The sequence below is a fragment of the Myotis davidii genome, unplaced genomic scaffold (genome assembly GCF_000327345.1).
Source record: "Myotis davidii unplaced genomic scaffold, ASM32734v1 scaffold59, whole genome shotgun sequence".
NCBI lineage: Eukaryota > Metazoa > Chordata > Mammalia > Chiroptera > Vespertilionidae > Myotis > Myotis davidii.
The window spans coordinates 9,770,042-9,792,427 of record NW_006293001.1 but is presented as its reverse complement, the minus strand read 5'-3'; the positions used below and the strand labels follow the sequence as shown (position 1 = coordinate 9,792,427).

Below are 22,386 nucleotides of genomic sequence, written 5' to 3'. Positions count from 1 at the left end.
AATTATCTTCCCCCTGTAATTGTTATAAAAGGAGAGAAATGAAAATGAAAAATCAATGAGACTGCACATGAAAAAAATGTCAGCCGCAGCAAAAAGTAATTTAATCGGATATTTTCAACAGACCATTAGCAGCTTGGCACACTGTACTGAGTCAGTCCTTAAGCACAATAAAACAAATTTAACAGATGAACACATTTCATACATCAAGAACCTAATAGTCACTCTCCCCTGCCTACCTTTCATTGCACTTTATCAAAATCACATTGTCGGTTCCAAAGCCAAGCGCAGCCCCAGCCTTTTTTATGGAGTAGTGACTCTGCAACAAACAGAGGCTCAGGGTTAGATGTTCGACAGTCCCGTGGAAAACACCACAATCCGCGAGCAAGAGCACCTGACTCACATGTTCTGAGGTGAAGAGGACCAGGTTGGGCACGGCCGCCATGCCCTTTGTCTTAACTTCTGGGAAGTACTTGTAGCGCGCTGCCATGATGCTGTACATGTTGGATATGGCTCCCCCTATCGGCAAGCAGACACATTGGGTGGAGTTGCAACTCCTTCGTTATTGTTTCTAACAGCAAAGGCTAAGCCGGTGTCTCGAGAGACAAGGGAGGTCCGAAAGGGGGAAGGACAATATTCTGATAGGATTTGATGGCTTCCCTATTGCCAGGAACCCTTTGCCCAGGGAATATAGTGGTCACACTCCTTACCAAAGCCATCTAGGCAATTTGGTTGGAGGTGCATCACATACTCCAGTGCCTGCCCCACCTGAAGCCTAGACAGAAATATAAGAGGTGGCCGTGGCTGTAAAGAGAGAGGCCAGTTACAACTTCCCTGCTTCCGCTCTCTGCTCAATCTATTTACTGAAAGAAGATTAATTTGTTCTCTGAGTCAGAAAGACAGAGAAAGAGAGAATTATGGAGCCTACTGAAGGAAATGGTGACATTGCCTGGATACTCTTCCAAGAACAGCCCAACTGAGTCATTTGGGAGAGCTCTAAGTTGATGAAAATAAAACCAAATGTTGTGTTTACTTAAATAAAGACACAAAGAGAAGTCAGGTAGCTAGGTACATCTGGCCAACACAAACGAATTGCTTTTGCAACAATTACCTGACAATTAAACAGGCAAATTGGTGGTTCACTTGAATTGCCTGGACAAGTGTAATTCTTATTTCTTTTCCACTTGAATACAATCACACTGTCTCTGACACCATCTCAAACTCCTTCCTACCTTCCTTCCTGTCCTTGTTTTTAAAATTTTTATTGTATCCTTTGAACTAGAGATCAAAGTAGATAAACTATTTTGGCAGAAATTGATTAGTCAGATGACAACCTTGATTCATTTATCCTCAGCTTAATCAAACCATTGTTGACAAACTGGAATTATTTAGCATAATTTAGACACAATCTTTCTCAGTTTGGACAGGTTTAGGCTGCTTTTGTTGGTTAGTACACACAGAAGGTAGCATTGTTGCTAGCCTTCACCCTGACAAAGATAGGAAGGCAGAGTATCAAAAAAAAATCTTTAAAAGTCATTATTCTTCCATGAACTCACTCTGTGGTTACTATTCTCAAAAGGGTCCTAAGGATCCATATCACAAACCTGTAGGAGAGTCAGGGAAACAGAACAGAAACTTACCAGGAGAAAATATCCCATCACCATCTTTATTTGACCATCCAACTATCTCTCTCATCTTCTTAAGTGTTATTTGCTCCATGAGGACAAACACTGGAGCAATTTCATAAGTAAACCTGGAATGGTGGTAAAAAATGAATGAAAATAAAGAAGTCAACCACTTATTTGAAGAACACAGATGACTGTTTTAATATTTGCACTGGGGATCTAAGAAGAAAAAAAAGAGGTTCAAAACCACTAAAACAATTCATTTCCTGGAAATGTATTAGGTCACCAATCATAAAATGTCAGAAACCAGTCTGTGTTACCAAAAGAGGTGGTTGAAGTGCCTGCCCAACAAAATATATTCTTATCTAAATGGAATGCCTTTAGTGTGGTTCACCCAGAGAAAAAGAATGAAAGAAAGTTACTTTTCTGGGTCCCTTTCTCCTCGGAGATTGTAGCATGATGCAAATATTAATTGAAAAAAAATGTATCCTAACATTCATATAAAATTGATTTGCAACATTAAAAAAACACACACCTTGACTGCCAATTTCATCCTTGTAGAATCTATAAAACCCAGAGCCAAACTCTATCTTTTAAAAAACACTGTAAACATCTGGAAGCTAACTGTGAAGATAATTGGAAATATTGACCCAGGTTTTAAAGATCTCAATTTAATTACCTCCATGGTTTTTCTACTGAGAATCCCCAAGGACAGCTATGTTTCCATAGTTCTCTGAAGTTGATATCAGTCAAGAATAATTATAAGCGATGATTTCCTAATTACCAATTATAAATAACAAGAAGATGGTCAATTGGCATAAACAGCTAACTATGGGCATTAGATAGCCTGGTAGGTTAGCTTTGTCTTCTAACAAACTGATTTAGAAGCAGCAGGCCATGCCCTTCTCAAAGCAATTCAAAACAGGGCACGGTCTGGCAGACAAGTCATTGAAACAAGATCATGGTGCCAAGTACAGGGCTTAGGAGACACCAAAGAAGGTGCATCCACAGAAAATTGAGCCAGAAAACAAAAAGACATTTATTGGCTCTGAGGCTCTCTGTCTTTCTTCCTTTTGCTTGACCCTCTCAAGCATTGGCGTCTGTGACCATGCTCACTGAAGAGAGATGCCTAGATTGACTCAGCTGGGTGATATGAGGAGACTTAATCATTGGGTAGGGTGTTTGAGCTGAATGTCAATGCTGAGAACTAATGGAAATTCTTACTGGCTTAATGATTTAGAAAAGCTATTTGCAAGGATGAGATAACAATGGTTGCCTATAAGACACAGGTGAAGCCACTAAGTTTTAATCATGGAGAAAAAAAGCCATCAAATTAATCACACAGCTGTAAAAGAGAACAAAAAGATCCTGGAGGATCCTCAGGCTATATCTGTTGGTAGAAGAATTTTGTTTCCAAAATAAAAAGAATATGTCTATTTTCCTTAGTAGCAACTTGAAATTTAGGAGGAAGACCCTTGGAAATCATGTGTTCCGTTACCATCACCTCTGGAGTTCACAATCATGCTTTGGTTCTCTCTGAGCCCCATCACCGTAGCAACCAACACTCCCTCATGTCTGATGGCCTGATAAAGGAAGAAGAAGAGAAGGATTCCTGGTTTAGCCTGTGCTGCTGAGTGTACCAAGAGTCAAACTCATGATGTGCTCACCATTCTTGAACAAATGTGCTAATAGTGCCACTGACTTCTGGAAATATTGGCATGGCAAACGTGTTTGCATGGTGAATAGGTACTGGTGGCATTGTGTGTGCTGGAATGTCACAACAGGCAAGGAACATGGAATCATATTCAACAGTATCAGAGCCTTACCGAGGATTGGATGGAAGCTGAGTTGGAATCGAGTCAGTGTTAGATGGTCAGGCAGGAACCACATGGGGAAGGGAGAAAGGATGGGGCTGAAGGCCAGGGTTTGGTCCACTTGATGATTTGTATCAATTTAGGCCCCCGGTTTAGTCTTAGAATTTGTCTTTCTACTCAAGGACCAGGAAGGAACAAGACCACTACTCTCAGGACTGGAAGAAAAAGAGTCTAGAGAGTTTGATCATGAGACTATCTGATCTTATCCTTTTCAGGTTCCTCCTTTGTGCCAGGTTCTCAATTCATAAACCTTTCCTTCGGTTCTGTTCCACAAATGCTTACTGAATGACTATTCTCTGCCAGGTAGCAGCTTCCGTACTGAGGAGACAAATGTGTTATAAGACTCCACTTCCAACCTTGAGGAAGAAGCTTCCGAGGATGAATCCAGCATAGGTTCTTGGCCTTAGCTGCATCCTGTTTGACAGTTCCTGCCTGGGTCTTAAGGACCAGTGATTGGATAGCTACTATCATGCTAATCTTGATTATTAGTCCTGATGTCCTCTCTTAGAAGTACTAGTAGATAGTTGGCTCACGACTGTTGATCCTCAGCCAGGCCTGTAAATGGGTGACATGGTGCTCCCGGTTTCTGCCATTTCTGTGACCCTGCCTTCCCACTGGGCCATCTTTACAACTGGTTGTCTGCCTGCACCCAAAACCTTATAGAAGGTCCTGAAGTTCACCCTTCAGCAGTGATTCTTAACTTAATTGGGGCCATAGACCCCTTTAGGACTCCTCGGAAAGCCATAGCCCCTCTTCCCAGGAAGAAAATGAGGACACACATCATTTGAGATACAATTGTAGGAGACACCCCTCTTGCAACCTGGACTCCAGGTTAGGTAGCCCTTCCCTAAATGACAGACGGAAGAAGAGAAAGTCGAGAGATCAGAGGTCAAATATGGATTCAGAAGAAGCTGATGAGATGCTACAGTTAGAGTACAAGATCATATTTCAGAATCAGAGAACAAGAAACTAAACCTGCAAAAAGCTCTGAGTTGAAGCATAAGAACATGAGATTGGAAGTAAGGGTGTAGAACAGTCATGGGTGACACTGAAGGAGACTTCTAGGCTTTTCTACATTCTGAGTAGAGTAGTGAGTCAGCCCTTTTTGTGCGGCTCAACTCACCTTTCCACAGGGATTCACTCAGAACCCAGGCAAATCGCTTAAGAAGCTACATTTCTCTGTGGCAGAATCTGCTGGTTGCTAACCAGTATCAATCTTCTCTTGCTTCAGTCCATTTCACTTGGGATGGCAATTCACCCAGATCAGAGACTACACTTCCTAGCCTCCCTAGTGTGGCTATGGGGCTAAGTTCTGGCTAAAGAGAAGCTGTGGGAAATGTGCGGCACTTCTGAAGTTCCTTGGAAGGACAGAGTGTGTTCCCCTTGGACCCTTCCTCCTCCTCTCCCTCTCCCTCCATCCTCCCTGAGGTCTGAAGCAGGGATGTGATACTAGAGCTCCGGCAGCCAGCCCGCGCCATCGTGTGACTGACTCTGAGGACATGAGCCACGTGCTACGATAGGGATGAAAAAGGCACAAGGAATCCGGATCCCTGGTGACTGCCAAATTGGAAACTTCTTTAGTGAGAGAAAGAAATAACTCTCTATGTTGACCATCTTGACACTCCTCTTAGATCTCCCCTCCTTACAGCTGTGGCAGGTGGCCTATCTTCACCTTCAAAGCGAACACATCTGGGAGGAGCTTAGTGAGCCCTCTGGTGTCCAGACAGGATGAGAGACAGAAACAAAAGAGCCAAAAGGCTGAAGGGAGGGTCTTGAATGACAACAGCACCTGCGGGGTGGACTTCCTTTCCTCAGTGTGTGCCTGTGCCCTGCACCTTGGATACACTGGGCTCTGAATCTGGTGCCATTTTCAGTCTGCAGAACCACCCTCTAGGATGGGTATTATTACCCCCCCACTTTCCCAAAGAAGAAAATGAGGTTCAGAGAAATTCGGTGATTTGCTTTAAGCTCTCACAGTTAGTTTCAGAGTCAGAATCCCCAGTCCTTTGTATCACATCTGCTTTTGCATGACAAACGAGAACGGCCTCCTGCAGGCGCTCACACTGCCCAGTGTTAAATGACTGATACCTCCCCTAGAAAATTCCTCCTGCATCACTTCTATGAAAACAAAGCACTAGATAATTGAAACCCTAACCTCAGAACATAGGGCTGGGATAGGTCTCCCCATAAAGATGATGTAGGGTGCTCAGTTACATGTGGGCAGGCTGCTGTTTACACTTGGGAACAAGTCGACCTGCACTGCTGTGGTTGATGACCCTGTTGTGGAAGGAGAGAGTTGTATGTGTACATCTGTGAAGTTTTCTTTGGATCTTCACTGGGTCCTTGCTTGGAAGAGTACAACTCCAAGATATATGCACAGGCAAGTATAAATGCATGGACATAAATGTGCTTTTTATTCCAGCAGCCTGATACCTCACACTTTGTCACTTGCATTTGGATACTGGACATTTCTTTTAAAAAGACTATGCTGAGGAATACAGTTACTATTTCCTATTACCAGTGCTACCCACACTTAATGATAGCACGGTAAAAAAAAATGAGTATATCACTAATTCCTACTCTGCCAAAGAAAGAGTCTTTTGCTCTTCTTTCTCAGGCTGGTTTGGACACTGCTCTCAGTTAGAGGAGAAACTGTCACAGGGAGCACATTTCTGCATAAGCTCCCGACAGCGCTGCTACATTTCATGATCTTCCAGGGGAACTGGCTTAGAATAATTTCTAGATAATAGTTATGCCTTCTTCAGACAATGCCTTGTCTCCAACTGACAGAAGCTATTTCACTCTTTTAAATAACCTTCTCTATCGATCTGTTGGAATCGGATCATATTTTATAAATATCCTTTGTTCAGTACGGCTGCAATTACTATGTGCCATGTGGTTGGACTGGCCTTGACCTCAGATGGCTGGGACATATTTTAGTGTTTCATGGCTGAGCTGCGGTAAGGGAAGAATAAGGGGCTTTGATTTTTATGAAGCCATACAAACAAGGAGAGTTTGTGAGAACTCTCTGGTTGAAGAACAGCCTTTCAGGAGACTATCTGGTCATAAATGGCTCAAAGGGGTGAATTCCTTTTATTTACCTTGAGATTGGGCTATATATATCAGGAAATTGCAGCTGAGAGGCCTACAGAATATACACTTAAAGATGCTGGGTGAATACAGGGCCTATATTAATAAGGGTATTTAGGCCTTAATAGATATGTAGCTCTTACTCTATTTTCCTTACTTATTTTCCAAAAAGTTAAGTTTTTTAAAATACATATATATATATTTTTTTATTGATTTCAGAGAAGAAGAGAGAGGGAGAGATAGAAACATCAATGATGAGAGAGAATCATTGATCGGCTGCCTCCTGCATGCCCCACACTGGGGATCGAGACAGCAATCCAGCAATGTGCCCTGACCAGAATCGAACTGTGACCTTCTGGTTCATAGGTTGACGCAAAATCACTGAGCCACACCGAAGTTTTTTTAAAGCTATACTTTCTAATTAAAATTGTTCATTAGTGTGAAATGCTCCAATTAAGCGTTAGTATCTTTTCAAGTTATGAGTATATCACGATGTCTGTGCTTGCTGATACATTGTTACCTCACAAATCATAATACAGTAAAAAGGCAGGGTACCAGCAATTGTTTCTTTGACCCGGATTCCTCTCTGCCCTTTGCAGCTCCAGCGATTCAACATGGACACTCCGTGAAGTTAACCATGACTTGCGAGCAGGGAGCGTAAAAACCATTTTCGATTTTAATCAATTTAATCTTTTAAGCCTTTTAGCATGAAAGGCTTCACTTGTCACATTTGCTTTCAAAAATTTGTCATTGTTGTTTTAAATTAGCCAACGAAGAAAGAATCTTTAATTAATAGAAACTTTTCTGAATGGAGTTACATATTTTGAGTCACAGCATTAAACTGCTTTGAAACACACACGACTCAGTAAGTAGTTTTAAAGTGCCCGTTCAGGTTTCATGGCTGGGAGAAAAATAGAGTACCTTGGACTTTAACAACTTATATTCCATCTTGATGTCTGATGGAATTTCTCATTTTAAATAATACCACCCTTTTACCTAAATTTATTTTTCAAATCTACTTTACCATGAACTTAAAAAGTGGAGGATAATTTTCTAAAGAGTTCCATAGTTACTAAAGCCCATGTAATTCTTATGTAGTTATTTTAAAATTATTGTAAAAAATTTGTTTCATTATTTCTCCTGGATACTTTAAGACAATGTGGTGCCACTGTCTGGGGGCACAGATGGTGGTAAAGCATAATCATAGTGTTGAGAGGAAAGACAGTACTCAGGAGGCTATGCTGACACTACATCAACTGGCCACCGGTCCTGGTCTCTGACAAGGTGATGTGTATGTAGGGGAAACTGTGAGGTGATTACCAGAAGTCCACCCAGGAAGCGCATGCACCCTCCCCCCGACCCAGGACCTTAGAGTTAGTTTCATATAAATTTACAAGGACTTAGAAACAAACAAAGGGTTCGCCTACTCAAACAAGTATGGGGAAAAAGCAAATTCAGAAACAAACAATGATTTTGAAAGGAATGTATCACTACCAACTGAATTTTGTTTTGGAATTTTTAGTTAACAATAGGTTGATCAAATTAGTTTGTGAATTTATGACAGCTTTAACTATAAAGGAAATACAACTGAAATATAAGGACCAATATGCTTGGATGGGAAAATGGACCAAGATCATACTCTACAACATGACCTCTTTAGATACAGCATTAAGATATATGGAGTTTTTTAACATGAAATTCGCAGTAAATTTTGAAAGCTAGAGTTATTCTTTCTTATAACTATGCTTTTATTAAATTGCATCATTCAATTAAAAAATAGTTCATCTATTATCGACTATTAAATCAGTATAAACCTACTAGATTTATAAGGTGATAAACCTAAATTATTTAAAGATAAAAGATGACAAGGGTAACTGTAATAGATTATTACAGAGTCATTGGAATTGAAATTTTAAAGTAAGAAGCCATAATCATACATCATGGTTGTTTATATGAAAATAATAAGGACTTACATGTTGGTATTGGCAGTTGATGTCAGCCATTCACCAGCTAATCCAATGATATCCAGTCCAGTGGAGAGCTGATTGAAAAATCGAGGATGACCTAGAGAGGAAAGTAACAGGCAAGCATCAAAGCAAACCCAGATTTTTCAAGCTACCTTCAAAGCAAAAGTCTGCTCTCCCAGGCCTCACAGATGGGGCCTCCATCCCAATGGTCTAATAGGGCTGCCCAAAGATACGGAGAAGGAAGATCAGGTTGACTCACCCTATACCAACTTTTACCATGAATGATGTCCCCCAAATTTATATGTTTCTAAAGCATAATGCTTTTAAATTTTAAAAAATCCAATGTCATGAAACTAATAATCTTTCCAATATCTTAATTTCTAGATGAAATTCTTATTGTATTTATTTTTAAAAATATATTCTTTATTGATTTCAGAGAGGAAGGGAGAGGGAGAGAGAGAGAGAAACATCAATGATGAGAGAGAATCATTGATTGGCTGCCTCCTGCATGTTCCACACTGGGGACTGAGCCCGTAACCTGTACATGTGTCCTTGACCGGAATCGAACCCAGGACCTTTCAGTCTGCAGGCTGATGCTCTATGCACTGAGCCAAACCAGCTAGGGCTTGTTGTATTTATTTTTTAAATTACAAATTAGGATGTAGTGGTCCTGATTTTTCTCATAAATGTTTCAACCTTTAAATTTTTTTTGTTTTGTTAATCCTCGCCCAAGGATATTTTTTCCATTGATTTTTAGAGAGAGTGGAAGGTGGGGGGAAGGGAGGGAAGGAGGGAGGATAAGAGGAAAGGAGGAAGGCAGAGAGAGAGAAACATCGATGTGAGAGAGACACATTGATTGGTTGCCTGCCGAACACACACCAACCGCGCTGGGATGGAACCTGCAACCCAGGTACGTGCCCTTTACCAGGAATCAAATCCACGACCCTTTGGTGCACGGGCCAACACACTAACCACTGAACAACACTGGCCAGGGCCCAAATTTTAATTTAACATCTCAAGGATTTAATCCCCAAATCAAGGTTTACTAATGGAGGAGAGGCTGCAGGCCTCAGAGAGTGTTTGTGGCTCTGTGGATCAAACCAAGCCCAGGCAGGTGCCAGCTACGATGCTGATGCCAAGGGCATGCCATCACTCTCTGGGTCTCTGTGTCAGTCAAATATGGCATCAAGCATTGGGGTGTTTGCCTACATATAGTCACGTGGATGTTAAACTGAATTTACTGCTGCGATGACCTGGCATCTCCTATGTGAAACAGGGGTGGACACAGCCTCACTCACTCATTGAGTTGTTGGTAAAATAATTGTTATTATTATGAAACATTAAAGTCCTTTGCAACCCAGAGTAGGCTTTCACAGGTTTTGTTCTCAGCAATATCAGGATTGCTGCCAAGTTTTGGGCAACTTGGCATTCACGCAAAAACTCAACCCCACATCAGCAGGCTAGGCTTGGCCGTCCCAAAGGAGTCAACGCGATAGATTATCTAGAGGTACGTGACAGGGAACTGGTGTCAGAAAGATATGCTGACTGCTGTGTTTCCACTGGAAATTGCTTTTGCCTCTGAAATAACTGTCAGAAAGCCAGAGTTTGGCGGTTCCTCCTCTCAGCCCCCTCTCTGAGAATGTCTGTTCTTTCTCACATGTGAGGGGGACTCATTCAGAACATCTGGACTATTGCTTCTTTTATTTAACATATATTTATTAAATGTATTGGGGTGACATTGGTTAACATGAACATTCGACTATTACTTCCTATCAGAATAGTCCAATCCCTGCATCTCAAAAGTACTCAGAAAATAATACTGATCTTTAGAAAAAAATAAAAGAAGCATAAACATTAAGCCTAGAGTAAGTATGGGGCCAGATTCTAGACATTCGTGTAGACTACCCTAAATAGTTCAAACTAGCCCATTTCACTCTGCTTAGCTCAGTATCAACAGAATCTATGCGATCTCCTGCAACATAATTTTGTTGAAATTCATTTAAAAATACATGTGATAGCCCTGGCCAGTGTGGTGCAGTTGGTTAGAGAGTCCTCCAGTGCACAGAAGGGTCTCAGGTTTGATTCTCAGTCAGGGCACATACCCAGGTTGTGGGTTCCATACCCAGTAAAGGCAGACGGGCGGTGGGAGCAATAGATAGATGTCACTCTCTCACATCAATGTTTCTTTCTGTCTCTCTCCCACCCCATCTCTCTCTCTTTCTCATCAATGAAAAACATATCCTTGGGTGAGTATTAAAAACAAACAAACAAACAAATAAATAAATAAAAACACATGTGATACCCATTTGAAAACTTTTAACAACCTTTCATTTAACCTTTCATTTTAAATAGGACTGAATCATAAATAAATTCAATCACACTACTTGACAATGTCTCAAAACCTCACGGCCTGGCAGAGACAAAAGATGGTAAAAAATGAATGACAGAAATGATCTCAAATAAAAGTGAAACAGCATCTCATTCCCGTTAAAATATAAAGGACACAAAAGTAAGTAAAACCTTAGTTTTCCCTTATGGCTACAGCCTTATGCCCCCAAAATCTTACATGAGAATTTAAATCAAATAACAAAATGACCCAGTTTAAATTTCAATTTCAACTCTCTACAGTCAATGAAAATAACAGATGACAAATATGGGATGCGCTACCCATGGCCTGGAGTCAGAGAGTGGGAGAAAAAAGTAATTTCTTAAAGTTCAAGTTTTATTTTTGAACAAATGAGCTTCAAGAATGAAAAAGAGAGCTGGAAGGGAAAATCTACTTTGATTATGAGACATATCAAACAATTGCAATCTGAGGCACTTATTTGGGTTCTGACTCAAATGAAATATAACAAAACAAAACATTTCTGACTTTCATGAGACATTGAAAATTTGAACACTGACTGAATATTTGATATTAAGGAACTATAAATGTTGTGGGGTTTTGGATATAATAATGATATGTGATTATTTTTGTTTAAAGAGCCCTTGATGTTGAAAAATATCTCTATTATAAAACCCTAATATGCAAATAGACTGAATGGTGGAACAGCCGGTTGCTATGATGTGCACTGACCACCAGGGGGCGTGCGCGGACTATGGCAGGCGTCAGCAGCAGGTGGCAGAGCGCGGAACATGGTGGGCATTGGGCGCAGCAGGATGGTGGAGCAGGTGAGTGGGGGTGCCAGACCAAGGCGGGGCACTGGTCGTTGTCATCAGGGCGAGCCTCTGGTGGTTACTGAAAAGTCTTTGCTCCCATGTGCTCCATTCCTGCCAGGCACTCGCACCTGCTGCTGGCGCCGGCCCCGCTCACACCTCTGCTGGTGCCCGGCATCAGCCCTGATCACTCAGCACCATCAGTGGGTATGAGAAGCAGCTGCAGCCCGGATTGCCCCTCAGGGCTTCTCCACCTCCCCCTGCTCCTGAGGGACGATTGGGGCCAGCAGCCACCTCTCACACCCGCTGCTGGCGATGGCCCCGCTCGCACCCACTGCCGGTGCCTGGCGCGGTTCTGATCCACGCGGCACTGTCAGTGAGTACAGTTCTGGCCCCGATCACTCAGTGCTGTCAGTGGGTGTCAGTGGTGGCTGCCGCCCTGATCACCTCTGAGGGTTTCTCCACCTCCCCCTGTTTCTGGGGGGCAATTGGGACAGCAGCCACCGCTTGCATCTGCTGACTGAATGCCCTGCTTGCACCCGCTACTGGTGCCAGCCCCAATTGTTCCATGCAGAGGATGGGCTGAGACCGCCCCTGTGCCCACTGCAGCCTTGTGGCCCACAGTTCAAGGTGCACGAATTCATGCACTGGGCCCCTAGGTTATGGATAAAATAATATTATGCCAGGGATGTGCTTTCATATAATATAGAAGAGGAGACCATGGGTGGCGGGGGGGCGGGGGGAGTACAGGTTAACAAAATTGGCAGCAGCTGATAATGGTTGAAGCTGGGTGTTGGGTATACAGGGATCATTATACTACTCTACTTTTGTATAAGTTTAAAATTTTCTATAATAAAAAGTTAAAAAGAAAAATTAAGGAATTCTACATATTTACTGTGACTGAGGGCTGATTAGCATCTGTCTCATGGACAATCTACATATACTGGTCCTTTTTTCAGAAATCTTTTGTTAATTTGTAGAGAAATCTCCAAATGCCATCATCACCCTTCACGGAGTGTACCCAGATCAGCATGTTTTCACTATTAAAACCCAATTCATGCCCCGACTGATGTAGCTCAGTTGGTTGAGCATTATTCCATGCCCTGAAGGGTTGCCAGTTCGATTCCTGGTGAGGGACGTGCAGGAGGCAGCCGATCGATGTTTTGCTCTCACATTGATGTTTCTCTCTCTTCCTTCCTCTCTCTCTAAAAGTAAATTAAAATAAACCCAAACCCTAATTCATTATTTTGGCTGAGCATTAGTATCCTTTTTAAAAGAATAAAACATCTTCTACTGTGTGTAGCTACCTGTGGGGTTTACCCTGTTGCTTTGATATCTGCCTCTGTGTTAGGACCAGCATCCAGAAGCTGTTTTCGCATGGCCGCCACAATACACTTTCCCAGGGTCATACCCTGAGATTCAGCAGAAGGCTTCACACTGCCTGGAAGATAGTAAACTCTACAGAGGCAAATACCTGTTCCACGAAGCTGCTCTGAAGAACAGGGATGAATGGCTACAGGGTGAATATCTAAGTGAATTCATACACTGAACTAATAAGAGTCCATGTTTCAGAGCCCAGAAATAAACCCACATCTATACGGTCCAATAATATCTGACAAAGGAGGCAAGAACATACAATGGGGTAAAGACAGCCTATTCAATATATGGTGTTGGGAAAACTGGGCTGATACATGCAAAAAAAAGAAACTAGGCCACCTTCTTATATCATATACAAGGATAAACTTCAAATGGATTAAAGACTTAAATATAAGACTTGAAACCATAAATCTTCTAGAAGAAAATATAGGCAGAAAAATCTCTGACATTTCTCTTAGCAGTATTTTTTCTGACATATCTCCTTGGGCAAGGGAAACAAAAGAAAAAGAAACAAATGGGACTACATCAAACTAAAAAGTTTTTGCACAGCAAAGGAAAACCATCAACAAAATTAAAAGACAATCTACTAAATGGTAGAAGATACATTCTATAATGGGCTAATATCCTCAATTTATACAGAACTCGTACAACTCAACACCAAAAAAATCCCCAAACATTTCAATTGAACAGTGGGCAGAGGACCTGAATAGATACTTCTCCAAGAGGATATGTAGATGGCCAATAGACATATGAAAAGATGCTCAACATCACTTATCAGCAGAGAAATGCAAATTAAAACAACAATGAGATATCATGTCACACCTGTCAGAATGGCTATCATCAATAAACCCACAAACAACAAGTGTTGGAGAGGATGTGGAGAAAAGGGAGCCCTCGTGCACTGCTGGTGGGAATGCAGACTGACGCAGCCATTGTGGAAAACAATAGGGAGGGTCCTTAAAAAATTAAAAATGGAACTGTTCTATGACCCAGTGATTCCACTTCTGGATATATATCCAAAGAAACTTAAAACACTAATTCTAAAAACTATATGCACCCCTATGTTCATTGCAGCATTATTTACAATAGCCAAGACATGAAAGTGACCCAAATGCCCATCAATAGACAAGTGGATAAAGGAGTGTGGCACGTATATATAATGGAATATTACTCAGCCATAAAAAAACAATGAAATCTTACCATTTGCTACAGCATGGATGGACCTAGAGGATATTATGCTAAGTGAAATAAGTCAGACAGAGAAAGACAAATACCATGATTTCACTTATATGTGAAATCTAAAGAACAAAGTAAATGAACAAACACAATAAAAACAGACTCGTAGATACAGAGAATGGACTGATGATTGCCAGAGGGTAAGTGGGGAGGGCTGTGTGAAAAAGGTGGGGGGGATTGAGAAGTACATATTGGTAATTACAGAATAGTCACGGGCATATAAAGTACAGCATAGGGAATATAGTCAATAACATTGTAATAACGATGTACAGTGCCAGGTGGGTACTGGAAAAATCAGGAGTACTACTATGTAAAGCAAGCATGTCAAACTCGTGGCTTGCGGGCTGCATGCCTCATTTATTTGGCCCATGTTAGCCTTTGAGTTTGACATGCTTGGTGTAAAGTATATAATTGTCTAGCCCAGTGGTCGGCAAACTCACTAGTCAACAGAGCCAAATATCAACAGTACAACGATTGAAATTTCTTTTGAGAGCCAAATTTTTTAAACTTAAGCTATATAGGTAGGTACATTGTTATTAACTTAATTAGGGTACTCCTAAGGCTTAGAAAGAGCCACACTCAAGGGGTCAAAGAGCCGCATGTGGCTCGCGAGCCACAGTTTGCCGACCACTGGTCTAGCCATTATGCTATACTTAAATTAATTCAAAATAATATTAAATATAAACTATAATTGAAAAATAAAATTTTAAAAAGGAGTCTATGATGCTTCAGTTTTATCATCAATAGGGGTTGCCATTATGACATATCCATGTATTTTTCTTTAAGGGACAGCACTATTTGGGCTTTACTGATAAAAGTATGTGGTCTCATCTCTCTGAGAAAGTGTATTTAGAGTGAGCTGACAAAATAAAAAATGTTGGTTCAAAGCAAGTCAAGCTAAAATATACACACAGGGAGAATTCTGAATCCTTTAATCTAGCCAAATAACACTACTTAATTTCCATCAGAAATGGGTTAGTCATTAGATACCAAGGTGAAATGTAACTAAATTGATGAGTGTGCTTTTCTTTAAAAATGAAACACAGACTTTGTAATATAATTGAGTCGTGTCCACCCTACAGTTATTCAAGGAAGTTACACTTATTCCAGTGGTGTTGGCAGACCTCAAAAGCTGTTTGGGATTCTTTATGTAAAAATGCTTCTTTGGCCAGCCTCATTATTTCATTTTAACACTTTGTTTTTGACATCTAATAGCCTTACTCAGCTCTATCTCCACCAACCTTCCCAGTCATACTTTCAAACGGCTAGGAAGAGTAAGAGGGATAGTGAAAGAGAAGGAGAGAAAAAGAAGAAAAAAACAAGAGGCTACCAGTTGTGGTCTCAGTTGGCAACTATACCATGAATTGCCAATACTTGTAGAACTATCTGCCCAAGAGCTCAGGAGGGCCAGGCTGCAGTGGGGAAAGATAGTAGAGAGAAGAAATCACTGCTTAACTCTCAGGCTTCGACGTGGACAGGCAGAAATCCAAAAAGTCCTTGAACTTGTGGCAACTGAAAAGTAACCACTTTGGCCAGGATTGCTGATTAGAGAGGGTTTGTGTAACGTGAAAAGGAGGCAAGAGGGGATCCTCCAGAGCTTCCTGTTGAGATGGGAGCTGGCGATTTAGGGTGTCTAAACTCCAGAGGTAGCCCTAGCCGGTTTGGCTCAGCGGATAGAGCATCGGCCTGTGGATTGAAGTGTCCCAGGTTCAATTCCGGTCAACGGCATGTACCTTGGTTGCAGGCTCATGTGGGAGGAAACCAATTGATGTGTCTCTCTTATATCAATGTTTCTCTCTCTCTGTCTCTCCCCCTCGCTTCTACTCTAAGAATCAATGGAAAAATATCCAGGTGATGGTTAAATAAAGAAATCTCTAGAAACGCTTAAAAAAATCAAAGTTTTAAACTCCAGAGGTAGGAAGAGAATTTGAAGTGTGTGTGTGTGTGTGTACAGGTGTGTGAGACTTTTTGGTCTAGCCAGTAGAAGGGGTTGTGGGTTAAATAGTGTGCCTTCAAAAGATATGTTCAAGTGTTAACTCCTGGTGAGTGACTATTTGGAAATAGGTTCTTTGCAAATATAATCAAGTTAAGATGAGGTCATAATGGATTGCGGTGGGCCCTAGACCAAAGATTGGTGTCCTTATAAGAAGAAATTTTGACACATATACAGGGAGAATGCCATGTGAAGGTGAAAGTGAAGGCAAAGACTGGAGTGATGCATCTACATGTCAAGGAATACCCACAACCACCAGAAGTTGGAAGAGGCAAGAATGGATCCCTCTCAAGATTCTTCAGAGAGAACATGGCCCTGCAGACACCTTGATTTCAAACTTTTGGCCTCCATAACTGACAGAGAATAAGTTTCTACTGTTTCATCCACCCAGTTTGTGGTAATTTGTTATGGCAGCCTTAGGAAATTAATATAAAAAGGAAGCGAAATGGGCCCAATTCTCCCCAATTTCAGGGACAGGCAAGAGCAGGATTTATCAGAATGAAATGGCCACGAAAATGGGTCCTTCTGCTCTCTTTAGGTTGTGAATAGCTTAAAACCAAGAATGAAAACTTTATACTGAAGCTGACAGAGTACCGTGTACTATATATCTTTTAAATCTACTTTCACAACAATAAATGATGATGGGCTTTTGCTAGGTTGGGGCCTTCCATTAACTGTCACTGCCTGAGGTGGCTGTGTGGTCACTGAGCACTTTGCTGCCTTCCCTCACTAGGTTTGTGTTCTCCTTCCACATGAGTTTGACATCCTCACAACTGGAGAGGGTGTGGTATAGGGCAAGCTTGCTGTTGCATATCCACCTGGCTGTCACCCTTACCTGTGCGGACCCCGTACTTCAGGGTGTCTCTGCAGTCAACCAGAATCTGCTCCAGGGACTCAGGTTGGTCAGAGAGCTCCAGGTTGAAGCCCTCCATGCCTTCCAGCAGCTGGTGTGGGTGATGGAAGTCCAGCACCTTGGTGGAGCGATCAAACGTCTTGCGGACATAGTTGAGGAGTATGTCCACCACCTCCAGTAGGAACTGCACAGTTTGCTCCTCCCCGTTCTTAGCTGGAAGCAGATCTGGGAAGGGGAGGGGAAAGCCAATGAGTGGTTATCACTTGACTCACATCTGCCTTTCCCAGGCCCAGAAATTCCTAGCACCAGCCATGATAGCTCTTACAGGCCTAATTTCAATCCAGGAAATGCACCCGTATACACATTGAGAATCTGATGACCATCTTCCCAGAAAATCGCACATAAGCATTTACACAGAAGTTCTGCACACACTTTCTGGGGGTCCACAGACTTTCTGAGAGTTAGGCTGCTCATAAGTGACATGAAAGCTTTGAGAAGCTGTGAGCAGCCTGCCATTTGCAGGATGAACGGACATCTGTCAGGTTTGTGGTGGAGGGGGCTTCTGTCTTGCCCGCCTGGTACCGTGTGTGTCCCTACACATCTGATTCAGACATTGGGCTTTTGATTTAGTGTCATGATGTGCTTGATCTGTTGATGGCGGAGGGTCGGGCCTCTGTGGGTAAAGGCTGAGGTCTCCCTTGAAGAGTGTGGTCCTTTGTGATGTCCTTAGACAGAAAACTAGAACTAGAAGATGGATCTCAGGAAGGTGAGAGGTGTGATGCTCTGTGTCTATTCCCTGGATTATCCCTGAGGTTTAATAAAGTCTCGTTTACTGTTCTGGTCACTCCTGCTTGTGGGGAGTTAATGGACAGGGTGGTGGTGGATTTACCTTGGAGCTGTTAGGGAGAGAGAGACTGGGGAAGCACCAGTGATGTGGGGGACAACAGTAAATCCTGAAAGGTCTCCAAAAGGAAAATGAGTTTTGGGACAGCACTTTGGCATGAGGTCCAGACACACAGCTTCCCACAGGGTGATTTGGTTCTTACTGTTGTTGCCAACCTTGGAGGATAAATGCTATTAAGGGAATTACCTATATTCCTATATTCTGGGAATCCATATTAATCCTTGGAAGTGTTAGAGTGGACTGTTTTATTGACTATCCTCATCCAGCTCCCAAAGCAATAAAGACTGGCACTAAGGAAAGGGATTCAAATGTTGAAAAAGTAATGACATTTTTGGTAAAAGAAGTAACATTTTAGGAAAAAGTCAAGAAATGCAATAGAACCTACTGGATAGCTCTGGGGAAATGGGGGTAAGGGACAGGTGGGGAGGGACTACCTCGAGCAAACAGGTTGGAGAAATCAGTCTCCGTGCGCCTGAAGTGGCCATCCCTGTCGCTGTTCTCGCAGGAAATCAGGTTCTTGGAGGCCTGCCTGTCCTTGAAGGCGCTCGCCAGCCGGCTCTTCTCCTCCAGGCTGTTGGTCCTTTGCAAGAAGCCTGTAGCGCAAGAAGCTGGGTCAGAGATGGTGCCCTGAACCCCAGCCTCAGAGGGTCAGCTGCTGAGCCAGGCTGACTGTGCAGGCAGGGTTCTCACTTCTCCAGAGAAGCTGTCTGCATTTTCTACAGAAGGGCTCTGGCACTGCTTGCCTTCAGGCGGGGAAGGGGCAGTGCCAAGTGTCATCAGAGGGACAGACCCAGTCATGCAAGAGAGAAAAACAGTGAGCAAAGCCCATTCTCATCTCCGAACGAGACAGCGAACTCAGAATTAAGTCCATTGGACAGCTTCCACTCCAGTGACCAGCCCCAGGATGGGGTTTTAAGGGAAGGACGCAGTCGGAGAGGATACTGCCAGCCCAGGGCCTACGGGCTGTGCAGCCGAGGGAGGGGGTGAGGACCAGCAGTGGGGATTAGGGAAGATGGTTTCCTCAGCCACCAAGTACACTCACAGGTTGAATGTAAGTGTAATTGTTCTGAAGATAAATGAGACAGACCCCCCTACCCTCCAGGAGCTTACAGTTTGGCAGATGGTAGCCAAGGCTGTAATAAAGCTAGAAAGGCATCCAAGAACTCCACGGAGATAGACTCTGAGCCCAGGGTGGGATTCAAAGCGCCTCACCTCTGCCCCTCCGAGGGAATGGATCTCTCCCAGAGACGCAGGCTGAGCCAAAAGGCCTGGAGACTCCCCACACATCCCCTCCGGGCTCGGGGCCTGCAGGCCTCCACCTCCCCTCAGCATCTCCTCCAATTTAGCCTCAGGCCTAGTCCTTCGCCTGAAATGCACCTTACTGAAAAGAGTAAGGGAGCTCTAAGCTTCTTGGTGACCCCAAAGCTGTCTTTGTAGATACCAAGATCCTTGGGGAGTCGCTGGCATCACAAGGGAGGCTTGGAGCAAAGTCCCAGGAGGTTCAGGAAGAGGCAAGTTCGTCTGAGGAATTCCGCTTTACTTCCCCAGGGCTGCACTTCAGCAGCGCTGGTGGGGGAAGGCGGGTGCTGGGGAAGGCTGGGTGATTAGAGTCCTCCCACACACAGGAGTAGGGTCTATTTTTGGAGGGAAGAACAGGAAGGCAGAGGCACCAGGCCCTTCATTGCTCCCAGCATCTTGTAAACTTACCGCTAAAGCCCAAAGGACACCAGAAGAGGAGAAACACCACTGCAGTGACTTTCAACCGGTGTGCCACAAGAATCTTTAAAACATGCCATACCTGGCGATTTAGTCAGGGGCACTGACCTATTTTTCCTTAGATTGTCAAATTAAAAAATGACAACAGACAACACAACAATAGCCGTCCAGTGTGAATGAACCAGAATTATACCTATATATTTTTTGCAGATCAGAAAAAAATGTATTTTCTGGTGTGCCACAGAATTTTAGTAATTAGTTTATGTGTGCCATGCAATGACAAAGGTTGAAAATCACTGTACTGTATAACAGAGCTCTATCCTTGGATATAAAAGTGGGGGTCTTAGCCTTTCCCTCACCTCTTCGCCTAAGTTCTGAATTCCTCCTCCAAATCCCCAAAGTCCAAAACCAGGAGCCATCACTCACTTGCCAGAGAGATGCAGGGTCGCCTGGCTCCTGAATTCAGAGACTGCTGCCCTGCTCCCAGAACAGGGAGCTGTGGAATTTGCCACGCTGAAAAGACCAAATTTGCCCGGTGGCACAATGGAGGTGTGGTCCTGCCCGCTGAAACCCTACTCTTAGGTCCTTAACCTCTGGTTGGCTCTGAACCACTCCTGGGAAAAGCCTTCCGTCTCTGTACTCTGGGCAGCTGCAGGACCTACTTGGGCTTTGAATGTTATCTCTAAATCTCAGAGGTGTCCTGATGGGGTTGAGAGGTGACAACTGTGACACAACTTCAAACCTCCATCCCATTCCTGGACCACCCTCCCTGGAGTGCACTAGGAATCCATATTTTCTATAAGTCCTGTCAGTGGTCTTATGACTAGCACACTTACACTGCATTATAATTTGTGGCAAAAAAACCATTAATCTGATAATATAAACATTGTATATTGTTATTATAATAACAATTTCTTGGAAGGTATTTGTTTTCTAAAATACTGGGAGCCTCGCTGGGCTCTGAGAGGCTCTGGAAGGAGCTGTGAGCTTCTGCAAGGATGACCAGGTGGTGGGTCACATTGAGGTCAGTGTGTTGACAACTTCCCTGTGTAGCAAGGAGTCCCGGAGACGGATGCAGACTGTATTCCCTCTTGCTCTACACCCTGGCGGTGAGGATCTAGTGTAAAGTAACCAGCTCAACATTCTTAAGAGGCAAAGAGGCAAATCAGAGTGAAAGACAAAGCTGTAGGCGGCTTTGGTTGGGTTGTAGCACTCTGGCTAGCTTCAAGCTGCGGACACGAGGTGAGCCTGTCAGGACTCCACCTCTGGGCTCTGGGGAGATCCTGCTGATGGTTCCACACGCTGACACCAAACTCAAAGGTCTAGGTGCCCCAGTGAGTGGGGACGTGTGGGAACTAGGGGTACCTGACAGGAGCCAGTTGTTCCCAAGGGGGGCTGCAAGTAGCACAGGGCATAAAAGCACACGGCCACGCTGGGCACTGGGCCTGAAGCCCAACAGCCCTGTTCTCCGCCCCAGCTGTCGCATGGAATTGCATATAACTAGAGGTAGGGATTCTTGTTCTGATTTCTATGGGCTAAAAGTGCCCTGCCAGATCTCCCCCCACTCACACCTTTTATTTTATTTCACGGGAAGCCAAAAATGTATTTGAAGTCTCTCTCTGTTTAAAAGTTGGCAATTAACACAAACATACACACACAGACACACACACACTGCATACGCTAAATAAGGGCACAGGGGCTGTAACCGGCAGCCTGTCTGGGGCCTCTGCAAAGATAAGTGATGGAGCTGAGCCCAGAGTCAGAACTTCGGGGCTCGCTGCATCTCCTCTTTTGGTCATGCCACCATGCCTGTAGCCACCCCAATCTCAATCCCCTGACAAGACTTGGATTTCTTCCCCAGGGGATTCTGCCTCCAGAGCTAAGGGTACCTCTGGTGAGACCCAGGTCTTCCTTGCAGCCTCATCCCTGGGGGTTCCAGGGAAGGGGGTAGGAGAGTGGGTGGGGTGGAAACTTGGCAAGGCACTGAAGAAGTTGGGGGTGGGGGAAGCAGCAGGGCAATGAATTAGGAGGTGGGAGGAGAACCATTAGTCCCTCTGCTATTCTAAGGTGAAAGATCAAACCAACCCCAAATGGTGACAGGTTAAGAGGGCAGCCTTCTGGCCACAGAAAATCTGGAATGAAGGGAGTGGAGGTGTCTATGTGGGGGGAAGGGAAGGGGCTGTGGATTCAGGTCAAAACTAAAGACTGCACTGTGTCTCCACTAGATGAAAACGGAAAGCCAGAGTTGGCCCAAAGTATGGAAAAGAAATCCTCCTGGCGTTTTTCTTTCCTTTCAGAACCAAACCTCACGTGAAGCCTCCTCCTACCGGTTGGCCAAGAGCAGGCCATTTAGCAGAAGGCAATTTCCCTTAACGACTCCCAGCCCTGCCCGCCTCCGATGGGTTTCAGCTTTCCTGAGATTACTGTCGGTGGTGGGGGTAGAAACAGAGAAGGGCTCTCTAAGGATGGTGGCCCCCCCAATGCCCAAGGGCTCGCCCTCAGCGGAAGTTGATGCAAACTCGGGGGCCCCTATTCCTGGACCCAGAGAAGCTCCTCTACCCAAAGGGCCGTTTAGACTCGAAGGGCCGAAGGACCGGG

General features: G+C 43.7%; 1 protein-coding gene across 1 annotated transcript in view; it reads right to left on the bottom strand.

Annotated features, from left to right (window-relative positions):
• Positions 1-22,386, bottom strand: part of GAD1 (glutamate decarboxylase 1) — a 42,875-nt gene that overhangs the window by 14,841 nt on the left and 5,648 nt on the right. The window contains exons 3-9 of the mRNA XM_015565783.1: positions 18,507-18,677; positions 17,151-17,393; positions 8,560-8,650; positions 1,638-1,750; positions 401-516; positions 237-316; positions 4-13 (exon numbers count right to left, since the gene is read on the bottom strand). Coding sequence (XP_015421269.1) covers positions 4-13; positions 237-316; positions 401-516; positions 1,638-1,750; positions 8,560-8,650; positions 17,151-17,393; positions 18,507-18,677 — 824 coding nt within the window. The remainder of the gene's footprint in view (positions 1-3; positions 14-236; positions 317-400; positions 517-1,637; positions 1,751-8,559; positions 8,651-17,150; positions 17,394-18,506; positions 18,678-22,386) is intronic.